The sequence below is a fragment of the Tursiops truncatus genome, chromosome 8 (genome assembly GCF_011762595.2).
Source record: "Tursiops truncatus isolate mTurTru1 chromosome 8, mTurTru1.mat.Y, whole genome shotgun sequence".
In the NCBI taxonomy this organism is placed as follows: Eukaryota; Metazoa; Chordata; class Mammalia; order Artiodactyla; family Delphinidae; genus Tursiops; species Tursiops truncatus.
Window position 1 is genome coordinate 56,662,420 of NC_047041.1, and position 23,872 is coordinate 56,686,291.

The following is a 23,872-nucleotide window of genomic DNA, read 5'->3' on the forward strand; positions in this document are numbered from 1 at the left end:
AAATATTTAGGGCACAGTCCCCAGGGCTCGGTGTCAGCATCCTAAAGGCCCATAGCTGTGCCAGGTATTAACTCTTTAGATGCTGCAGAGTGGGAGGATCTGAGGGTCCCAGGGGAAAGTCCAGCCAGCTGGGATAGCGAAGGGGCTCAGAGCAGCAGCGGTTTTCCCAATGGATCTGGCCAGTACCAGCTGCATACCAGCCCTGCCCCCAACAAAGCTAACCCTCCTGTGCTTTCCGCATCTCAGTAATGGTACCACCACCTGCTCAGGTACTCTTGCTGGAAACCAAGGCATTATCCTTGGGGCCCAGGCCAAAAATACAATGGGGCTCATATACTATAAATCTAAATATTTAAAAGTTATACATCACATTAAATCAATTACTTATTAAGAGATAAGGTCTTCTTTATCAAGGTATTTTTTACATATAATAAAATGCACACATTTTAAGGGCATGGTCTGAGGAGCTTTGACAAATATATTGTGTAACCCCAACCCCAATCACTCATGGTTATAGAATATATCCATTATCCTAGAAAGTTGCCTTATGCCTATTTGCAGTCAATTTCCCCTCCCCTCCACTCCAGGCAACCACTCATCTAATTTCTATCATCATCATAAGCTTATTCCAGGACTTCATAGAAATGGAATTATCAGTATACTGATCTGTTTTAGGACTCTCTTGCTCAAAAGCTATGGATATTTTTATGATTGAAAGTTGGCAGAGACTTCCCTGGTAGCACAGTGGTTAAGAATTCACCTGCCAATGCAGGGGACACGGGTTTGAGCCCTGGTCCGGGAAAAGCCCACATGCCACGGAGCAACTAAGCCCGTGCGCCAAAACTACTGAGGCTGCGCTCTAGAGCCCGTGAGCCACAACTACCGAGCCTGCGTGCCTAGAGCCCATGCTCCGCAACAAGAGAAGCCACCGCGATGAGAAGCTCGCGCACCACAACGAAGAGTAGCCCCTACTTGCCGCAACTAGAGAAAGCCCGCATGCAGCAACGAAGACCCAACACAGCCAAAAAATTAATTAATTTTAAAAAGTAATTAACTTAAAAATAAAAGAAAGTTGGCAAAATATCGAAGATGACTGAATTTAATGGTGTCCTATTGATGGACAATAATATATGAGTAAAAAGAAATACGACTCATAAATGATTATATATTTCATAAAAATTTTCTTGCTTTCACTTAGCACAATCACTAGTTATGCATTATCATCAATATTTTCAAATAATTTTGTTTAATTGACAGTAAGGTCCAAAATTAAATAAACTTTATTGAATCCTATGTTTTAATTTTTTTAACTTATTAATTTCCATTTAGAAAAACTTTTCAGTAGCAACTGGAATTATCAACAAAATTCCTGAAGCAATATTTTAGATTAAAAATGTATCTTGTGAATTTTATAAATTATGGTCAAATTTTATGGGAACACACAATAAATTACATATTTCAAAATAATTATATTTTTATATTAAAATGAATTTATAAAAATCATTAAGACAGATAATAAATTATAAGAGAGAATTTTCCAAAACATTTTAATTTCATCATATAAATCACTACCAGTTATATTGTGATTTTCATCACTCCTTAAAGCAATATCTAAGTCTACAAAGAATCAGTATCATGCTATGAGCAGACCTACTTAAAAACAAATGTAAGAGTGCTATGAATTGTTTAATATTATTAGCTGCCACCTGCAACTGTTGCAAATACCAAGCGAATCTTCAGGTCCTCCTAGACCATGAATTGGAGCTCAAAGAGAAGCAAGAAAATGGACCCTGCTCCTCTGGGAAATGACGCCTCATGATGCACTCATGCTATCTGAGAGAAAAGATTCCACAGGACCAGTTCATTTGTTTGTCTCTTCTCTCACCAAAGAGCTATGCCACTCACATGCCCCCTGTACTCCAGAGCAAAGTGTCCAGCTCTGATGTGGGCAGCAGCAGCACAAGACAAAGAACTTCAGACACATGGAATGGAAATGGTTTGCATCCATGACTGAGTGGGATGGTTGTTACATAGGTGGATACATTTGTCTCCTTAAACTATGCACTTGGTGGGAAAAGTGTTTCCCTGGGGCCTGAATGGGGTTAGGCAGGAGAGGGAATGTTTAATGTACAAGACTCGCAGGGCCAGTGCAGTTCCTGAGCGTCAAGGCAACCATGTACTCTAATTTATTACACTCTTGTGTGTGGTGGGGGAGGGGTGTATAGAAGGCCTCTAAAGCACAGGGCCCAGGTCCATGGGTGGAACTGCCCTCGATCCCGCCTTTTTCCTCATCGCCCACCCTCACCACCGCTTCCAATCCATCGGCTGGTCCCAGTGTATCTTAAATCTCTCTCCTCTCCATCTCCACTGCCCAGTCCAGCCCAGGTTGCCATCATTTCTCACTTGGACAATCTCTTCTTAACAGGCTTCTCTGCTGCCACTCTTGTCTTCCCCCTGTCTGCTCTCCACATAGCAACCAGCATGATCTTAAAACATAAATAACAACACGTTGCTATCTTGCTTAAAACTATTCAACTGGGGACTTCCCTGGTGGCGCAGTGCTTAAGAATCCGCCTGCCAATGCAGGGGATGTGGATTCGAGCCCTGGTCCAGGAAGATCCCACATGCCGTGGAGCAACTAAGCCCACCCCTGCGCCACAACTACTGAGCCTGCGCTCTAGAGCCCTTGAGCCACAACTACTCAGCCCACGTGCCACAGCTACCGAAGCCCACGTGCCTAGAGCCCCTGCTCTGCAACAAGAGAAGCCACCGCAATGAGAAGCCCGCGTACTGCAACGAAGAGTAGCCCCCGCTTGCAGCAACTAGAGAAAACCTGCGCACAGCAACAAAGACCCAACGCAGCAATAAATAAGTTTATTTTTAAAAATCACCTTTAAAAAACAAAACAAAAACCATTCAATTGCATTCTCTTTGCTCTTAAGATCAATAACCTTAGTGACCTTTAAGGCTCTTGGAGCACTGGCCCCTGTGCAGATCTCGACCTCAGGCCATTCTCCGGATTTATTCTTTTTTTTTTTTTTCTTGCGGTACGCGGGCCTCTCACTGTTGTGGCCTCTCCCGTTGCGGAGCACAGGCTCCAGACGCGCAGGCTCAGCGGCCATGGCTCACGGGCCTAGCCGCTCTGCGGCATGTGGGATCTTCCCGGACCAGGGCACGAACCCGTGTCCTCGGCATCGGCAGGCGGCGGACTCTCAACCGCTGCACCACCAGGGAAATCCCCGGACTTATTCTTGATCAGCACATCCTATTTAGCGATTTGAGTAATTGCCCACAGGTTTCTTGTCTCCCTCACCCACCCCCACCCCCCGAAAGCAGGCAGGGACTATCTGTTCTGTTCTTGGCATTCTTACCTTGTACAGTGAAAGCACTTAGTAAGTATCGTTGGCCAAATAGATGAATGGATGTTTTTAAACTGAAGGGTGGCACAGATGGGTCTGGGTTTTTGAAAGGTCTCTGGCTGCAGCATGGAAGGTGAAATAGGTGGAAACAGGCTAGAGGGAAGCAGCTGCCATCTATGCATGGGCTTAAGATCTCACTGGACCAACTTCCACTGTTGAGAGCTAGTGATTTAAAACAAAAAAAAAAAGTGACTTAAAGGCTGAGACAGCGAGGGAGAAACCAAGAAGCAGAGGCTTTCTGCTTTATGTAATGGGGATCTGTATAAGATTTCTGGAAAGTTTCCATTACTAAAAATGGATTTCAGAGCCCCTAGCGTAAAAAGGAAGGCACACAGGCTGGTAGTCAGAAGCCCTGAGTTCCAGTCATGTTTCTTTCCCTAAATGCCCTTCAGTAAGTCCCTGACTCCACCCAGGCAGCGTTAGTGGTGCCCTCTTTTGTGTAGCTCCTGTCATGCTGTACTGCCATTGTCTATGGACATATTTGTCACTACTGTGCCAATTCATTTTCATATCACTGGCCCCCATTGTGGGGTGGGGTAGGACAGTAACTATTCATTGAGTGGATGGAGAGGTGGGTGAATGGGTGGATGGATGGATGGATGGATGAATGATAAGTGGATAGGTGGATGGACTGAACCACATACTAAGCCCATATGTTGGAGAAAGACTGGGGCTCAGTAAGCAGATGGATACTCAGCGGAACCGCATATCCTTCTAATACCCAGCTTCTCAGTTTACTGCTTTTATTTATTTATTCAATAGACATTTTTACTGAGTACCTACGATGTGCCAAACTGAGATTTTTGCTATGGGGTGTTTAAAGAGGAATGAGACAGAGCGCTGGTTAAGGACAAGGATTCTGGACCCTGACTACCCAGATTTGAATCCTGTCTCTGCCACTTACTAGCAGCCTAATGGTAAACAAGTTACTCACTCTGTGCCTCTAGTTTTCATCTGTGAACTGAGGGAAAAATAGTACCTACTTCATGGTTGTTAAGATATTAAGTGCATTGATGATTTTAAAGCTTTCAGAGCGCCTGACACATGGTAAGTACAACATAAGTATTAGCTTCACTCTGTATTCTCAGGTCACAGGTCAAGTGGGGGGGATGATGAACCCAACACACAGTAAGCTGGGTAGACTATGTACTAGAAGAGGCATAATTTGTTGAGGGAAGGGGTAGGGAGGCATTGTGGAGGAGGCGGTCTTGGAGCTGAACCTTGTGGGTTGAGTTTAGATTTGATGCAGCATGCTATGGGAGGCACACTTTGTAAGGTGATGGTAGCCAAATACCAGTCCTCCTGTCCAGAAAATTTGGGGTCACTAGGCACCTGAAGGCCACGGTGACCCAGTGTTTCCTTTTATGGTTGAGACCCCTGGTAAAAGGTCCCAGTTCAAGGACACACAGCTAGTTATTTATTTAACAAATCATTCATTCATTCTACAAATATTTACTAAGAACTTACTTTGTGCCAGGCTCTAGGCTAGGTGGGATCCAGGGATCCCACCTCATACATATTTACTTATAGACTGTAGGTACCCTGGGACAGGGCCTTAAGCAATCCAACCTCTGTTTTTCCCTCAGAGCCTGGAGCTATCTAAATGTTATGTTTATTTTTAAACAACAGCACTGCCATTGATGACTCATAGGGACTTTTGTAATCTGCTCTGAAACCCAGTCTGTCCAGCTATTTTGTCTCCTTCCTAATTTCTTGGCCCTGAGCCTCATTTTGGTTGTTATTCCCTGTCCCCACTCCAGTTCTCACTTCCTCCTTCCCCACCTCTGTGGACTATTCCCCTACATAAGGATTAGTTGTGGACTAATCAACTACATAAGGATTAGTTGATATTTAATGTTTAAGTGTCTGTATTCCGTTAGCCCCACAGACTGCATACGGAATCTGGGCACACACCCTTTGAGGGGCTACCTTCTTGTCTAGGAGGGGGGCTGGAGCTGAGAGAGATCACACCCCCTCTGGGTTCCCTCTTTTGGTTGGTGGACTCATCATCCTCAGAGACCTTGTAGCCACTGGGCCCCACAGGCTCAGCACCTGGTACTGACAAGATTTTCAAGGGCCTGGAGAAAAGTTTCAAACTACCTCCTCCCTTTTTTTTTTTTTTTTTTTACAGAATCCAGAATACCAAAAGAAAACGATAAAATCAAAATCAATAAATATTTAGACAAACGTCTACCAATGTAAATTTATATCAGCTTCATTGGCTGTTCAATTTAATTGTGATAGTGACTGCCACATATGCCCTCCCTCCTTTATTAATAGATCACCTGAATTTTAACCAGGCACAAGATCACCCAGCAAGATATACTTCCCAGCACCTCTTGAAGCCAGATGTGGTCATGTGACTAAATTCTGGACATGAGAAGTAGTGAGTACACTTGATACCTGCTACTTCTGGTTGTGCAGTGGATGGGGGCTCTTCATCTTTCCCCTGACTCACTGGCCAGAGTTATTGCATTGGACAACTCCAGGGGGCACATTTGCATTGCAGTCTATGAGAATGGTGCTCCCTGCCATTGTGCAATGCAGCAGCCCTGCCCCTGGCTGAGATGCAGACCTTCAGGCAAAAGCTGGAGTTGGTATTCATAAACATTTGATTACATTTAAAAATAATTTGTAGGGAATTCCCTGGCGGTCCAGTGGTTAGGACTCTGTGCTTTCACTCCTGAGGGCGTGGGTTGGATCCCTGGTCAGGGAACTAAGATCCTGCAAGCCGCGTGGCACGGCCAAAAATAAAAAACAAACAACAAAACAAAACAAAATTTCTAAGTTTGATTTTCTCACTTTGCAAACATTCCATGTATGGGCTGTAATTGACAAGAAATCAAATCTTGTCATAATTTAAGTAGACATAGCAAATGATTTCAAAGTAAAATTTTAACAAATCCTTTAAAATATTTTCAGCAAAGAAACAATATTTTATATGGGATATAGAAACATTTTAATATAGGATAGGACCTAAAAAATATACGTATGGAAGACCAATGAAGTTCTTAGAAAGGCCTTGATCATTTTCAATCCCCCAAGCTAGAAATTTCAGAATCATTTTTGATATTTTCCTAGTAATTCATTCATTCAGGAAATAGTGAGCATTTACTTTCAGACAATATATATAGTGGAGGAGTATCAAGACTGTGGTCAGACATACCTAGGTTTGAGTCCTGGTTTTGCTACTTACTAGGTGTGTGACTTTGAGCCACCTCTGTAGGTCTCTACTTATCTGTAAAATGGGGGCAATAATAATGCCCATCTCTTATGTAATAAAGAATTTGACTGGCCTCTGTCCCTGATTACTGGGAAGGTGAATTTCAACCCTTGGAATTTCCAAAGTAATAGGAGTATCTTTGTTATCATGAGCTCTTTGGATCATAAATCTGAGTTTCTGCTAAGAGATGGGATGACTCAGGATGGGGGCTGGTCATCATAAAGACCAACCATGTGGTTAGAGTGTTGGGACTCTGAGCCAACCTGATTTCTAGGGACAAGGGGAAGAACTGGAGATTGAGTTCAAGCATGTGACCAATGCTTCAATCAATCATGCCTTTGTAATGAAATTCCAATAAAAACTCTGGACACCATAGCCCAGTAGAGCTTCCTAGATGATGAACACATCAGTGTTCCTGGAGGGTGACATATCCTGATTCCATGAGGAGAGGTCATGAAAGCTCTACATACAGAACTCTCACAGACTCCACCCTGTGTGTCTCTTCATTTAACTGAAACTGATTTGTATCCTTTATAATAAAACTGTAATCATAAGTATAATGCTTTTCTGAGTTCTGTGAGTTGTTCTAGCAAATCATTGAACCCCAGGGGGTCACGGGAACCCCAGAATTTGTAGCCATTTGGACAGAAATGCTGGTGGCTGGGGAACCCTCGAAAGTGCAACTGGCATCTGAAGTGAGGACAGTCTTGTTGGGAAGTATGCTCCTTTTTTTTTTTAATTAATTATTTAGTTAGTTACTTTTGGCTGCTTTGGGTCTTTGTTGCTGTGCGTGGGCTTTCTCTAGTTGCGGAGAGCAGAGGCTACTCTTCGTTGCAGTGCACGGGCTTCTCATTGCGGTGGCTTCTCTTGCTGTGGAGCACAGGCTCTACGCAAGCAGGCTTCAGTAGTTGTGGCACGCAGGCTCTAGAGCACAGGCTCAGTAGTTGTGGTGCATGGGCTTAGTTGCTCCTCAGTATGTGGGATCTTCCCAGACCAGGGCTCAAACCTGTGTCCCCTGTATTGGCAGGTGGATTCTTAACCACTGCGCCATCAGAGAAGTCCCGGGAAGTATGCTCTTGAACCTATGGAGTCTGCTGCTAACTCTGGGTGGTTAGCATTGGAATTAAACTGTATTTCAGTATATCAGCTGCTAGTGTCAGAATACTGCCTCATAGGGTTGTACAGGATCAAATAAGAAAATATATGCAAGGCACTTAGCAATAATAATGATGATTACCCCTTATGGCTGGAAGGATTAAATAAGATAAACTGCATGAAGCACTTAGCACAGTCATAGTACTTGAGACTCCTGTGAGCCGCACACTACGCTACTCATGGAAGATAGTTTGTCCATTTTAATTGCTGAGCAGTATTCCATTGTATGAATATATCACAGTATATCAGTTCTCTTACTGATAGGCACCTGGGCTGTTTCCAATTTGGAAGCATTGTAAATAAAGTTGCAGTGGACTTTGTTGTACAAATCTTTTTGTGGTATAAATGTTTCCACTTATCATGGACAAATTCTTTGGATTAAAACTGGGTCATAGGATAGGTGTATATTTAATTTCATGAAAAATGCCAGACCTTTGTCAAAAGTGTTTATGCCATTTTACACTACAACCAGCATTATGTGAGAGTTCTGGTTGCTCTGCAACCTTGACGACACTTGATGTATTCAGTCTTCTTAATTTTTAGCCATTCTTGTGATTGTGTAATGACATTTCATTGTGGTTTTAATTTACATTTCCATATGATTAATGATATTAAGCACAGGAAGACGGGAAAAAGAAAACAGAAATAATAAACAGAGAGAACAAACAAAAACAAATAAAGGTTCAGGCTTAAGCCTTAATATGTCAATAATTACCTTAACCTAAATGGTCTAAATACACTAATTAAAAGACAGAGGGGCTTCCCTGGTGGCGCAGTGGTTGGGAGTCTGCCTGCCGATGCAGGGGACATGGGTTCTTGCCCCTGTCCGGGAGGATCCCACATGCCGTGGAGCGGCTGGGCCCGTGAGCCATGGCTGCTGAGCCTGCGTGTCCGGAGCCTGTGCGCCGCAATGGGAGAGGCCACAACAGTGAGAGGCCCGCATACCGCAAAAAAAAAAAAAAAAAAGACAGAGATTGGCTTAGTGGAAAAAAACATAACTCAACTATATGATGTGTATAATAAACTCACTTTAAATGTAACAATAAAGGCAGACTGAAAGTAAAAGGATGGAAAAAGATAAATCATGCAAAATTAATCAAAGGAAAGCAGGAGTGGCTAAAATAATATCAGATAAAGTAAACTTCAGAGCAAAAAAAGTTATCAGAGACAATAAAATTACAAAGGGTCAATTCACCAAGAACACATAGCAAACATAAATGGATATGCACCAAGCAACAGAGCTGAAAAATATGTGAAGCAAAAACTGATAGAACTTAAGGGCAAAATAGGTAAGTCCACAATTATAGTTGGGAGACTTCAGTACTCATCTCTGAACAATTGGTAGAACAACTAGAGAGAAAATCAGCAAGGATATAGAACTCACCAGCACCATTGACCAACAGATTCTAATTAACATTTATAAAACACTGCATCCACCAACCACTGAATACACATTCTTTTAAAGTGCCCACAGAATATATACCAAGATAGACCACATGCTGGGCCATTAAAATTTTTTTTAAAGAATTGGAATCATACAGGGACTTCCCTAGTGGCACAGTGGATAAGACTCCACGCTCCCAATGCAGGGGGCCCACTTCAATCCCTGGTCAGAGAACCAGATCCCACATGCATGCCACAACTAAAAGTTTCCATGCCACAACTGAGGATCTGGCAAGCCACAACTAAGGAGTCCTGGAGCTGCAACTAAGGAGGCTGCCTGCCACAACTAAGACCTGCTGCAACCAAATAAATAAAAAAATATTAAAAAGAAAAGAATTGGAATCATACAGAGTGTGTTCGCTGTGCACAATGGAATAAAACTAGAAATCAGTAACAGAAGGATAACAGGAATACAACATACTTCAAAGTAATCCATGGGTCAAAGAGGAAATCTCAAGGGAAATTTTAAAAAATACATTGAACTGAATGAAAGTGAACATAGAACATACCAAACTTTGTTGGATACAGCTAAAGTCACACTGAGAGGGAAAAATTTATCACTAAATTTAGCACTAAATCCATATACTAGAAAAGAGGAAAAATCTCAAATCAATTATTTAAGCTCCCATTGAGAAAACACAGGAAAAAAAGAACCAAATATATCCAAAGCAAGCAGAAGGAAGTAAATAATAAAGATAAAAACAGAAATAAATGAAACTGAAAACATAAAAATAATAGAAACAATAAAACAAAGGACTGATTCTTTGGAAAAAGTAATAAAATTAACAACCTTCTAGCAAGACTGACCAATGAGAGAGAAGATACAAATTATCAACATCAGGAATGACAAAAAGGACCTCACTATAGACCATGTAAACATAAAAAGGAAAATAAGTGAATACCACAAACAACTCTACACACATAAATTTGACAACTTAGATAAAATGGACTAATTCCTTGAAAAACACAAACTACTACAACTCACCCAATATGAAATAGATAATTTGAATATCTCTATATCATGAAGAGATTTGAATTTGTAATTTTAAAACTCCCCAAAAGAAATCTCCAGGCTCAGATGGTTTCACAGAGAATTGTACCAAATGTTTAAAGGAAATGAAGACAATCTACACAACATCTTCCAGAAAATAAAAGAGGACAGATACTTCCCAATTTATTTTATGAAGCTAGTATTACCCTAAAAACCAAAAAAGGACAAAAAAAAAAAAAAACTATAGACCAATATCTCTCATAAACTTAGTTGTAAAAATTCTCAACAAAATACTAGCAAACCAAATACAACAATGTAAAAAAAGAATTACAGCACAACTAAATAGGATTTATTCCAGCTATGCAAGGTTAGTCATCATTCAAGAGTCAGTCCAAAAAATCAATCAATGCAATCTACCACATTAACAGGCCAAAGAAGAAAAATAACAAGATCATAGCAATCATTGCAAAAAAAGCTTTTGACAAGATTCAACATACTTCATAAAAAAACTCTCAGGAAAACAGGAATAGAGGAAAACTCCCTCAACTTGATAAAGATCATCTACAAAAAACCTACAATTAACTGTATACTTAACAGTGAAAGACTGAATGCTTTCCCCCTAAGATTAGAAAAAGGCAAGGATGTCTGCTCTTACTACTCTTATTCAACGTAGTACTGGAAGTTATATTCAGTGCAAAAAAGGCAAAACAAGGGAATTAAATGCATACCCATCAAAAAGGAAGAAAATAGAACTGTCCCTATTTGCAGATGACAAGATCGTCTAAGGAATCTACAAAAAACTCTTAGGACTAATAAGTGAATTCAGCAAGGATTGCAGGATGCAAGATAAACATACAAAAAATCACTTGCATTCCTTTATATTTGCAATGAACATATGGACACAGAAATTAAAAGTACAATACCATTTAGAATCACTCAAAAAAGGGAAATACTTAGGCAGAAATCTAACAAAACACATATAGATTTGTATGCTGAAAACTACAAATGCTGATGAAGGAATTTAAAGAAGATCTAAATAAATGGTGAGATGTACCATGTTCATGGACTGGAAGGCCCGATGTAGCAAATATGTCAATTTTCCCCAAATTGATATATAAGTTTAATGCAATTTTTATAAAAATCTCATCAAGATTTTTTTAGATATAGACCAGATTATTCTAAAATGTATATGAAAAGGCAAATAATGAAACCATTTTGCAATAACTAAAACAATTTTGGAAAGAGAAAGAATAAAGTAGGAAGAATCAGATTGATTTTAAGCCTTATTATATAGTTACAGCAATCAAGAATATGCGGTATTGGTGGAGGGAAAGACACACAAATCAATGGAAGAGAACCTTGAAATTGGCCCACAAAAGTATGCCCAACTGATTTCTGACAAAGCTGTAAAAGCAATTAAATTAGGAAACATAGCCTTTTGAACAAACAGTGCTGAAGCAATGGGACATCCATCTATAGGCAACACACACACACACACACAACCTGCAAAAAAACAAAACAAAACAAAAAACTCCAAAGTTTCAAAACTTAGGGAAAAAGAGGAGAAAATCTTCAGTACTTAGGGCTAGGCAAACACTTCTTAGACCAATAAGATCCATAAAAGGAAAAGTGGATAAATTTGACTTTATCACAACTATAAACTTTTGCTCTGCAAAAGATCCTGTTAAGAGGATGAAAGTACAGGCCATAGAGTGAGAGAAACTATTTACAAACCATATATCTGATAAAGGACTAGTATTTAGAATATACAAAGAACTATCAAAACACAACAGTAAAAAAATGACAATCAGGGGGCTTCCCTGGTGGCGCAGTGGTTGAGAGTCCGCCTGCCGATGCAGGGGACACGGGTTCGTGCCCCCGTCCGGGAAGATCCCACATGCCACGGAGCAGCTAGGCACGTGAGCCATGGCCGCTGAGCCTGCGCATCCGGAGCCTGTGCTCCGCAACCGGAGAGGCCCGCGTAACGCAAAAAAAAAAAAAAAAAAAAGAATGACAATCAGTTAGAAAATGGGCATAAAGCATGAACAGATATTTCATTGAAGAGGATATACAGATGGAAAACAAGCATATAAGATGTTCGACACCATTAGCCTTCAGGGAAATACAAATTAAAATCACAATGAAATACAACTATACACCTATCAGAATGTCTAAAATAAGAAATAGTGGTAATGCAAATGTTGGCAAGGATGCAGAGAAACTACATCATTCATATATATATTGCTGGTGGGAATGTAAAATGGTACAGCTACTCCAGAGAGCAGTTTGGCAGTTTCTTGAAAAACTAAACATGCAGCTACCATGTGATCCAGTAATTACACTCTTGGGCACTTATTCCAGAGAAATGAAAACTTATGTTCACAGTAAAAACTTTTACATGAATATTTGTAGCAGCTTTATTCAGAATATCTGAAAATTGGAAATAACCTAGCTATTCTTCAATGGATGAGTGGTTAAACAAGCTATGGTACATCCATATCATGGAATACTACTCATCAATAGAAAGAAATGAATATTGATACATGCAACAACCCAGATGAGTCTCTAGAAAATTATGCTGAGTGGAAAAAAAAAGCCAGTTCCCAAAGTTTACATACCGTATGATGCTATTTATATAACACAGATAATTGTTTGCTGGGAGTTAAGTAGTGGTGTAGATATAAGAGAGCAACAGGAGAGATCCTTATGGTGATCGAAATGTTCTGTATCTTGACTGTATCGATTTCCATATCCCAACTGTGACATTGGCAAGACATTATCTTTGAGGGAATCTGGGTAAAGGGTACATAGGATCTCTCTGTATTATTCTTTACAATTGCATATGAATCTACCATTTTCTCAAAATAAAAAAATTAATTAAAATATTACCTGTGTGGGGCTTCCCTGGTGGCACAGTGGTTGAGAGTCCGCCTGCCGATGCAGGTGATACGGGTTTGTGCCCCAGTCTGGGAAGATACCACATGCCGCGGAGCGGCTGGGCCCGTGAGCCATGGCCGCTGAGCCTGCGTGTCCGGAGCCTGTCCTCTGCAACGGGAGCGGCCACAACAGTGAGAGGCCCGCGTACCGCAAAAAAAAATAATAATAAAATAAAATATTACCTGTGTGGTTTCTCTGTCATCTAAATCCTGATTGATGCAATACACTTCATCAGATTGAAGAATTTCTCTTCTCTTCCTAGTTTGATGAGAATTTTAGAGTAGGTATTGATTTTTACCAACTGCTTCTTATGGATTTATTGAAAATAATCTCATGGTTTTTCTCCTTTTCGGTGAAAATTATATTGTTTGATTTTAGAATGTTAAGACAATTTTGCATTCCTGGGATAAACAATACTTTATTGCTGGATAAATTTGCTAATATTTGCTTAGGATTTTATGTCTACATTTATGAAATGTCTTTCAGGTACCTATGGGAGTGATCAATGTTATTAGTTTCTAAAATTAAAATTAAAAAGCTAAAATTAAAAAAGACCTGAGCAAAAGTAATAAAATATTAAAATTTGATAAGCCTGGATGGTGGGTAAATGGTAATTTGTTACATTATTCTCTATACTTCTCTGCTTTCTTCTTTTCAATTAAACAATCCTTGGTTACAGCTTAGAAGACACATTCAGAGGATAGATTGAGGACATAAAAACTGGGTTCTGTGTGCTATTAGGAATACAGGGGTAGGATAGTTGTGTGTAACCTCTTCACATAGCAATGGGTCAAACACATAGTTGGTACTCAGTAAAAGTTTATTAAATGAACTTAGATTTGTTTAAATCACACTCCAATACAACCTAATGGATGCTGTGATCCAGATCCATCCTCAGGATCTAGTCAGTCATTCCCCCAGCTTCTGGGAGTAGGTTGCTCATGGCTCAATTTCTCTCTGGGAATTGCCCTCCTCCAAAGGAAGCAGCCTTGCCAAAAGTTACAGGACCTGTCCACATACAGCCTCCATCACTGGTCAATGTAAGGACATAAATTTCTGGCCCCCTTCTTTAATTTGGAATAATTCTGAAAGGTCATCCCAGGCTCAGAGCATTCTTTGGGATTGGCTGAGGCTTCTGCTTAGATAGTTTCACAATTCAATCTCTCCTTCTGCCTAATCCTGCTTCCATCACTCCCTTACAGACTTGGCCTTGAAAGTACCTTCACCCCATCCCCACCCCAATAAACCTGCTGCATGTTAATCTCCCTCTTCCTCGGGGAACTCCACTCAGGACACGTATTACCCTATTTTACTGTTCTTTTCATAGCAGTTATCAGTATTTGAAATAACCTTATTTCTTTAACGCTTTAATACTTGCTTATTGCCTGCTGTAAGAATGTGAGCTTCCCAGGACAGACCTTTTTCTTTTTCCATACAATGTACACTACTGTATCAAGCACCTAGGGCAGGGCCTGCAGAACACAAGCAGGCCCTAAATACTGGTTGTTGGAATGAACGAAAGAAAAGAGACACACCTTGCCCTAGTCTCTCAACAGCCAGCAACAAGCACTTGAGGGCGGAGACTGCGGACAAGTCCCCGAGTCCCCGCCCTTCCCAGCACGTCCCCAGGCCCAGGCAGGAGGCGGGGCCCCGCAGACGCCGCGGCCCCGCAGACGCCGCGGCCCGCGCAATGAGGCAACCGGCGGTACAGCTGCTGCGGCTGAGTCAGGTGCCGTATGCCGAGCTGCTGGCGCTGCAGGAGCGCTGGCTGCGGCGGCTGCAGGCCGAGACAGGGACCGAGGCGGGCGCACTCCTGCTCTGCGAGCCCGCGGGGCCCGTGTACACCGCCGGACTGCGCGGCGGCCTGACGTCCGAGGAGGCGACGCGGCTGCGGGCCTTGGGTGCCGATGTGCGCGCCATTGGCCGCGGCGGCCTAGCCACCTTCCACGGCCCGGGCCAGCTGCTCTGCCACCCCGTACTCGACCTGCGACCCCTTGGCCTGCGCCTGCGCGCCCACGTGGCGGCGCTGGAGGCGTGCGCCGTGCGCCTGTGCGAGCTCCAGGGCCTACCAGGTGCCCGCGCACGGCCCCCACCCTACACCGGCGTCTGGCTGGGCGAGCGCAAGATCTGCGCAATCGGTGAGCGCCTCGGGGCGGAGCCTGGCGGGGCCGGACCAATGGTGGTGAGGGCAGAGCCCCGGCTGGGAGGAGTTGTGTGTGGCGCGGGCTTTGAATCAGAACTAGTCCTGGATGTAATGTATCTTTCTTTCTTCCTCTGAATGATTTTTTTCCCCTTTTTTAAAAAAAATTGTGGTAAAATACACATAATATAAAATGTACCATCTTAACCATTTTTAAGTGTACAGTTCAGTAGTGTTAAGTGTTTCCAATTGTTATGCAACCAATCTCCAGAACTCTTTTCATCTCTCAAAATTCAAACTCCACTTTTTTTGGGGGGGGCGGTACGCGGGCCTCTCACCGCTGTGGCCTCTCCCGTTGCGGAGCACAGGCTCCGGACGCGCAGGCTTAGCGGTCATGGCTCATGGGCCCAGCCGCTCTGCGGCATATGGGATTTTCCCAGACCGGGGCACGAACCCGTGTTCCCTGCATCAGCAGGCGAACTCTCAACCACTGCGCCACCAGGGAAGCCCTAAACTCCACTTTTAAACAACTGCCCATTTCACCTTCCCCCTAGCCCCTGACAACCTCCATTCTACTTTGTATGAATTTGACTTCTCTAGGTAACTCATTTAAGTGGAATCATACAGTAGTTGTCTTTTTGTGACTGGATTATTTCACTTAGCATAATGTCCTCAAGGTTAATCTATGTTGTAGTGTTTGTCAGGATTTTCTTCCTTTTTAAGGCTTAATAAATATCTCATTACATGTAAAAACAAATAAACAACAAACAAAACAAAGTTTTTAACCCTCTTCACTGAAATATTCAGAACCAGAAGGGCCCTCAGAGGCCAACTCGTTCAACACTCATTTTTACCAATGGAGACACACGGGAAGTGAACTGCCAGGGTACTTCACAGTATCAGGACAATAAGGGTGAAATAGTTTTTTCAAACTTTTTTTTAAGCAACGGAGGAATCTCTTTGTTAAAGGACATTTTCTGTAATCTCCATAATAAGTGCAGCTACTGTGGAGCGACACACCTCTCCTCCCATTTTGTCCCCCTCCCCTGATCTGTGCACAGCCCCTTGGGTGCTCTAGAAACGAAGTTGGAAAGTCAGTGGTCTAGTCCAGTTTCCTCATCACACTGAGGGGGATCATGAAGCCTGGGGAGGGAGGGTAGCTATTCTAAGACCCACTGGTTTGTCTTGCAGGAGTCCGCTGTGGAAGGCACATTACATCTCACGGCCTGGCGCTGAACTGTTCTACGGACCTCACGTGGTTTGAGCACATTGTGCCCTGTGGGCTGGTTGGGACAGGTGTCACTTCCCTGAGTAAGGAGCTCCAGAGGCATGTCACTGTGGATGAAGTAATACCACATTTCCTTGAGGCCTTTAAAGAGACCTACAAGTGCACATTGATCTCAGAGGACAGCCCCAGCTGAAGGGCATTTATATTATCACAGCCTGGAGGTCCTGCCTTGGAAAGCACCACACCTGACTTGGAGTCACTGAAACCCAGATTCTAGATCCAGCCCTGTCATTCACACACCATGAGACTATGGGCAAATCATGAGCTCTGAGCCATTGGTTCCATATGTATCCTGGTTTATTTATATCTTCCCCACCTACCTCAGATATAGATGTGAAAATATTATGAAAAGCATGCTGTATAAATTTAAGGCATTAGCACTACCATTGACACCATTTTCTCAGCTTAGAAAAACTCAGATATCATAGAGTGTCATTTCTCAAATATTTATTATTTCCTCAATACTGTATTTAACTGGGGAAGCCTGGGCTCCAGTTCCTTTGATTTTTGTAAGAAACATTTCTTTGGATCATCCAGGTGAAGGTGATGTGATGTGGTGCTTTGTCATTCTCAGGAGACCTGAGTGCTTTCTGCAATAAAAGGGAAAGGGAAAGGCCTCTTTAAAGAATAAAATGGGATTCTGTGTTCCTGGGTTGGATTCCTCAAGCCTGATAGCTATTTTTAGTTAGGTAACCTGAGCTAGGCCAGAGGCTAGGGGAAAGAGAAGAATAATTTCTCACACTGTACAAATGCCAAAGATAGAAGTAAGTTTTTCTTATACGAGATCTCTGTTTGTAAGGTTCTATAGTAATTATCTATTGCTGTGTAACAAATCACCCCAAAACTTAATGACTTAAAAGAATAAACATTTATTATCTCGTATATTGTAGGTCAGGAATTCGGGAGAAGCTTAGTTGGGTGGTTCTGGTCAGGGTGTCTCAGGTGCAATCAAGATGTCAGCTGGGGCAGCTCTCATCTGAAGGTTTGACTGGGGCTGGAGAATCAGCTTCCAAGATGATTCACTCACATGCTTGGTTGGTAGTAGTTGTTAAAAGGAGGCCTTAATTCCTCACCTTAGTTCCTCATCATTCCACAGGGCTGCTTGAATGTTCTCATGACCTGGCAACTGGCTTCCCCCAGAGCAAGTGATGCCAGAAAGAGACAAGGTGGAAGCCACAATGTCTTTTATGACCCAGCATTGGAAGTCACACAGTCATTTCTGCAGTCTCTTAATATGTGAGCCCTATTCAGTATGGAAGAGACTGCACGAGGGTGATAGGAGGTGAGGATCATTAAGGGCCATCTTGGAGACTGACTACCACAGGCAGTTAGAATAGAAAGAACCTTGAATGAGAAGTCAGGCAACTCTAGTTCCAGTCCTGGCTCTGTGGAACAGTAACCAACAACATTCAAGATGGCGGTTGCTTCCTGAGGGACTGCAATGAGCAGAGCTCCCTGCTGCTGATGGACATGTGGTGGAGTTCTGCCACCAAAATGTGAGGGTTGTTCATTACCACAGCATAACTAGCTTATGCTGATGGATAAAATATGTTTATATTAATTAGGACTCTTGTATTTGCAAGTGTAGAAACCCAACTCAAACTAACTTAAGCAAAAACAAACAATCAAACAAACCCCACAATGGGAGGGTTATTGGAAAAGGTACTGAGGGGGTCTCATAAAATCCAAGGGTGGGGCTGCAGCTGGGCTCCAGAACAGAACCAGAGCATGTAGCCCTTTAGGAACCCACATGGTCTTTTCTCTCCTGTTCTCTGCCGTGAGTCTTGGTGTGTTTGCTTCATTCTATCTTACTTCAGTCCAGCTTTCTTTGTTTCCCAGGCCATGTAGTGGAAGATGGCTACTGCTGCTGTTATCCATGAATGTTGCAGTAGAGTCAAGGAAAATCCCCAGGTTTCTGGCTTGAGCAAGTGGGTGGATGCTAGAGGTATTGCTGGGATAGAGAACTCTGGATAATGACCAAGTTTGGAGAGAATAATAATGAGTTCAGTTTTAGGTAAATCAGGTTTGAGATACTTGTGGAAGATGTAGGTGGAGAGGGCCAGTTGGGTGTTTGAATCTGGAGCATGGCTGTGATGAGTGATGGTTTCGGTCTGGGAGCCCAAAGAGAAGGGGAGGGCAGAGGACTGATAAATGTGAGGCACGGGCCAAGGAGGAGCAGGCCAAGGACACTGAGAAGCAGTCTAGGCAGAGACATAGTGTGGGACCCAGAATGAGACAACACGACGATCTCATTCACTCTTCTGGCAGCACAGCAAGATAGGTAGGCTTATTTTATGGATGAAAAAACTGAGGCCTGGGAGGCTAAGTGAGTTATTTGAGGTCATGCACTTAGTTAGGGGCAGAGTCAGTCCCTGGCTCCTAATCTGGGCTCTTTTCCACTCTTCCACAGCTGCCTCTGAAGGGTGAGCAGGGCAGGTATCCTGGAGGAGACATGCCTCCAAGAACAGGTGGGTTGACAGAGCTGAGGAGGACGCAGGGCAGAAGGCCAGATTTAGGCTGAGGCCAGACGTGTGGAATTGGCTCAGGCCACTGCTGTGGGTTCCTGACTCTCCTTCCTTTCTGGACAGAGCCCACCTACGCTTTCCCACTGGGGCCCTTCCTCAAGGAAGGAAGCTGAGTGTACGAAAGAGGATAGTTAACACCCTGGCTTTTCCACCTCCAGAAAGCCTCTTCTTGTTTATGAGAAGTCTTTTCCTCATAAATAAACAAATTGTCCAAGGTCTGGTGAATGAGTGCTAAATGTGAGGACGTGACCAACTGCAGTGACTGGCTCAGCATCTTATTCCTTTGGCAGGAAACCAAACAGAACCTGCTCTGACAGTGTGACCAGGTGCACCTCGCTTCATGAAAAAAGCCTCTGACTGAAAACCTTCATGGAAATCAGATATTTGCAATCAAAATCTAATTTTTTCACTAAATTGTAATTTACCTTACCTATTATCATACCATATTATAATAACTATAAAGTTTTAACAAACAACAACACTTGCACTCCCACCTAAAAAAAATTCTTTTCATTTGTGTGTTTCCAGCACTTGATTATGAGCAGACATCTTTTATTATTCTATTCTATTCTGTTTTATAATTCTATTATGAATTATTATGTGGATAAAATTATGTATACTATTTTAAACCATAGTATTACAGAGATTTTCCCACATTGCTAGATAGTGTTTATATTTTTAACATTTAATCTTGTTTTTATTTCTTTTAAAACTTAGATCTTTTAAAAAAATATAGGCAATGCATACACATGGAATAAAATTTAAAAGATACAAAATGCTACCATTGTAATGTAAGTCTTATTCCTATCCCTTTCCCCTGTAAACCCAGTCCCTTTCCTGGAGGCCTAAATGATGGTAAATGTCTTATTTATATTCTTCATAGATATTTTATATATATATATAAGCGTACATTCTTTTTCATATAGCAGCATACTATACACACATCCCTTCACTTTGTAAGATTGTTTCAGGTCAGTATATAAAGAACATCCTCATTTTTAAAAACGGCTGTGGCGTCATCCTCATTTTTCGAAACAGCTGTGGAGTATTCCGTTCAGTGGATTTACCATGACTTATTTAGCTAGCCCCCTATTGAGGATGTTTAGGTTATTACTAATCTTTTTTTTTACAAATAAGGCTGCAGTGAGGATCCCTGTATAAATGTGCATGTGTGTCTGTGTGTGTGTCTGCATATTGTATCACACACGGTGAGCACAGAGTTTGCGTTTCTAGAAGTGATCTTCTGAGTCAAAGGACATGTGCATTTTTATTTTAATAGATATTATCATATTGCCTTTCATAAAACATACCGATTTATATTCCCATTGGCAATGTACAATGCCTGAATTTTAAATGCTCTAGCATCTTAGATTTTTCTTCATCTTTAAAGCTTTTTATTATAAAATCTTTCAAACATACAACAAACCCCATGAACCCCATGTACACATAACGCAGGTAAAACAATCAACTCATGGCCATTCTTAGTTTATCTAAACCAGTGCCTATTTCCTGCCTCCTCCCTGGATTGTTGTGAAGCAAATCACAGGTACCATATTATTTCATGCATAAGTATTTCAGTATGTATTCCCAAAAGATAAGGACTCTTTAAAAAAAAATAACCACAGTATGTCATTAACACATATAAAAAATACTTATTCAATATCAACAAATATTCAGTTAATATTCAGATTTCTTTCTTTCTCCCTCCTCCCCCGCTCCCTCCCTCCCTCCATCCTTCCTTCCTTCCTGTAGTTGGTTTGTTCAAACCAGGATTCAAACAAGGTCTACACACTGAATTTGGCTCATACGTCTCATAAATGTCTCTTTTCACCTACGGTTCCCCCGCCATCTTTTTTATCTTTTTCTCCTGCGTTTCCTGAAGGTTAAAAAGTAGATCCTGACAATTGGCATGATTCAGGTATGATTTTTTTTAGCACATCTGCTTTGTAGCTGATGGTGTGTTCTTACATCAAGTAGCATGTAGTATCTGTTTGGGGGGTTTTTCCTCCTCTTTTTTTTTGTGATGACTATGCCCTAGATTCATTATTTTATTAGGGGTTTGCAAGATGTGATACTCCGATTCTATCATTCCTTCTTCACTTACCAGCTGGAATACGTCTATAGACCTGGCAGGCTGGGTGCAAAAGAACTCAACATGTCCGGTAGCATTAGTGTTATTAGCATTTTATTAGATTTTTAGTTTTGTTCATTTTCATTAAAATTTGTATTGAATAAATACTATGTAAAAGATTTGCCTTTACAGTTGCATTGGAGTTTAAACTGAGTTTAAATTTGAACATATTTAGGTTATCAGCACTGAGTACCTCAATGATTTTTTTCCTTTAAAAGGGGTTCCTAAATCATTCAAGTTCATGAGACACTGGTATAAGGCTTTAGTGTTACATTTTTTCAATTTACCTAAGCTGTGAGCTTTTCTAAGCCAGAGACTGTTTCTTTGTTTTGTTTGTTTGTATCCTAGCATGTGAAAGGAAACAGTGGTTCAATGACTGTTATTATGAGGAATTCCCTGTAGCTTTGGTCCTTTTGTTGACAGACATCAGTATCCAGTTTGTGAAGTGGTCATCCCAGCCCTGCTCACACAGCTCCAGATGTGGAGCATTCTTCATAATTCTGATTGTTAGAAAGTTGTTCCTCATCCCAAACTGAAACCTGCCCTCAACAGTGTCATAATTCTGCCCTCCTGTAAGTCCTCCTCTGAGAGGTCTTCCCTGGCCACACTGTGCATCCCCCTCGGGTGGCAGTGGCCCCTATAATGTAGTTACTTATTTCCATGTCTGACCCCGTCCAGACTGTGAGCTCCCCAGGCAGGGACTATAGCTGTATCACTCATGGCCCTCTCAGGACCAGCCCAGGGCCTCACACAGAGGTGCCCAGAAATGGCCTGTTGAGTCAGCAAATGAATTCTATCCTAGGAGCGGGCTCTTCTTCAAGTTAAACTTTCCTGATTCTTCTGTTCTTCATAAAATATGGCTTCCAGATTCTGCCCCCACTGCCCTCATCTCAACAGGTTCCAATTGGCTAACATGGCCTTAACCTGTGTTGCTTGAAGATAACATGCCTGGTGCGGTCCGGCCAGTGTTAGGGAAGCTAGTAAAATAGTCTTGTTCAGGCTTCAGAGGCAACAATAGGCCTTTGACTAAAAAAGACCCTGGGGCTTCCCTGGTGACGCAGTGGTTGAGAATCTGCCTGCTAATGCAGGGGACACGGGTTCGAGCCCTGGTCTGGGAGGATCCCACATGCTGCGGAGCAACTAGGTCCGTGAGCCACAATTACTGAGCCTGCGCATCTGCAGCCTGTGCTCCGCAACAAAAGAGGCCGCGATAGTGAGAGGCCCGCGCACCGCGATGAAGAGTGGTCCCCGATTGCCACAACTAGAGAAAGCCCTCGCACAGAGATGAAGACCCAACACAGCCAAAATAAATTACTAAACTCCTAAAAAAAAAAAAAAGACCCGGAAAGAGCTACATGCTGAACTGCTAGACTACATGCAGGTCAGCAGAAACGGTGCTAGCAAGTCTTGGGAATCTGGCCAGTTCCCGGGGATCAGCGAACATTCTGAGACTTACAACTAAAGTATCAAAGCATTTGCAATAACAGCCAGAGCTGCATATCTTCACACAAGCTGATGATCCTCAGTTTGCAGCTTGGCGTTAAAAGCAGGACTCCTTTAGGCGCACTCTGCAGTCTCACCCGTGGGGTGAACACACCGCCTGGGACCTTCCCAACTGGGACTCCAGGTTGCTGTGCAAGGGACTTCCCAGCTGCTGCTTGGATCTGGAAGTAGGTGTCGGCCCAATTCGGTGATGTATGCTCTGTTATATACTCTGTTAATATTCTTACTCCTTTTCCTCTAATGATTGTATATTGAAATTTATATACTCTGTTAATATTCTTATTCCTTTCCTTTTAATGGTTGTATATTGAAATTAAGTTAAATCACCTTCTATTAAAGATTTAATTGAAGCTGTTTATTTGTGTGAGACGAGTGGTTATTTTGCCAGCGAATCCAACAAAACTTAAAACCAAAAGCAGACTTTTGGCAAAACAGCCCGTGCAAGGTGTATCAGCCTGTGCTGGGCCCTGGGGACACAGAGATGGGTCAGACTTGGTCCCTGTCTTCAGGGAGCTCACAGCTTGGTGGAGGAGACACACCAGTAAAAACTGTTGCATTAAACTGTTATAAGTACCATGAGAGAAGTCTGTACAGGTACTATGGGAACACAGAAGTGACAAATCTTAAAAGGGAAGAGGGGCAGAAAAGGCTCAAGTGACTTCTAAGTTGTAAGAAAGAGAAAACCTGGCTCAAAAGCAATGAAAAGCAGTATCTTAGATCTCGTAACTAAGAAGTCTGGGTATAGACTTTAGGCACAGATTGATCCAGGAGCGGGCAGCATCTAAGGGTGAGTTAGCCACCCCCAGGAGGAAGGGTGTTCCAGACAGAGAGAGCAGCATAGGCAAAGGCCTGGAGGTGAGAGAGATCAGGTGGGTATTGGAAGAACAGCAGATTTTCCTCCTACCCCTTTCTAGGGTGAACAGCCTGGCCTCACAGTCTCCTCCCACATTCCTTACTTCTACTCCTCTCTACTAGCCCTTGCCCGGAGCAGCCTGAAAATGAATGCGGAGGACCTCACCCATTTGACTGACTTGCCACTGCCTCTGCTTGATCCTCCCATTTGCCCCTCCGTATGCTCACCACCCTTCTCCACCCACCATGGGACTCCTTGCTCTTG

General features: G+C 42.4%; 1 protein-coding gene and 2 long non-coding RNA genes across 5 annotated transcripts in view; 1 reads left to right on the plus strand and 2 right to left on the minus strand.

Annotated features, from left to right (window-relative positions):
* Positions 1 to 1,408: 1,408 nt before the first annotated feature.
* The window catches only part of LOC109551978 (uncharacterized), a 90,702-nt gene continuing 68,238 nt past the window's right edge, over positions 1,409 to 23,872 (minus strand). The window contains exon 3 of the long non-coding RNA XR_002178682.3: positions 1,409 to 3,581. This is a non-coding gene — a long non-coding RNA (uncharacterized lncRNA). The remainder of the gene's footprint in view (positions 3,582 to 23,872) is intronic.
* On the minus strand, positions 11,956 to 14,924 carry LOC141279350 (uncharacterized). The gene is made up of 3 exons (XR_012333421.1): positions 14,704 to 14,924; positions 13,121 to 13,426; positions 11,956 to 13,023 (listed from the first exon to the last, which is right to left on the minus strand). It is a non-coding gene; the product is annotated as an uncharacterized lncRNA (long non-coding RNA).
* Positions 14,811 to 23,115, plus strand: LIPT2 (lipoyl(octanoyl) transferase 2). 3 transcript variants are annotated; one of them, XM_073808462.1, is made up of 4 exons: positions 14,811 to 15,306; positions 16,500 to 16,619; positions 19,007 to 19,064; positions 19,412 to 23,115. In XM_073808462.1, the coding sequence occupies exons 1-3, from the start codon at positions 14,859 to 14,861 to the stop codon at positions 19,021 to 19,023; spliced, it is 585 nt and encodes a 194-aa protein (XP_073664563.1). In that variant the 5' UTR covers positions 14,811 to 14,858; the 3' UTR covers positions 19,024 to 19,064; positions 19,412 to 23,115. The 3 variants fall into 3 exon arrangements, with proteins under 3 accessions (XP_073664563.1, XP_073664562.1, XP_004310600.1); XM_073808461.1 differs by having other exon boundaries at positions 19,007 to 23,115; XM_004310552.4 differs by lacking the exons at positions 19,007 to 19,064; positions 19,412 to 23,115 and having other exon boundaries at positions 14,813 to 15,306; positions 16,500 to 17,257.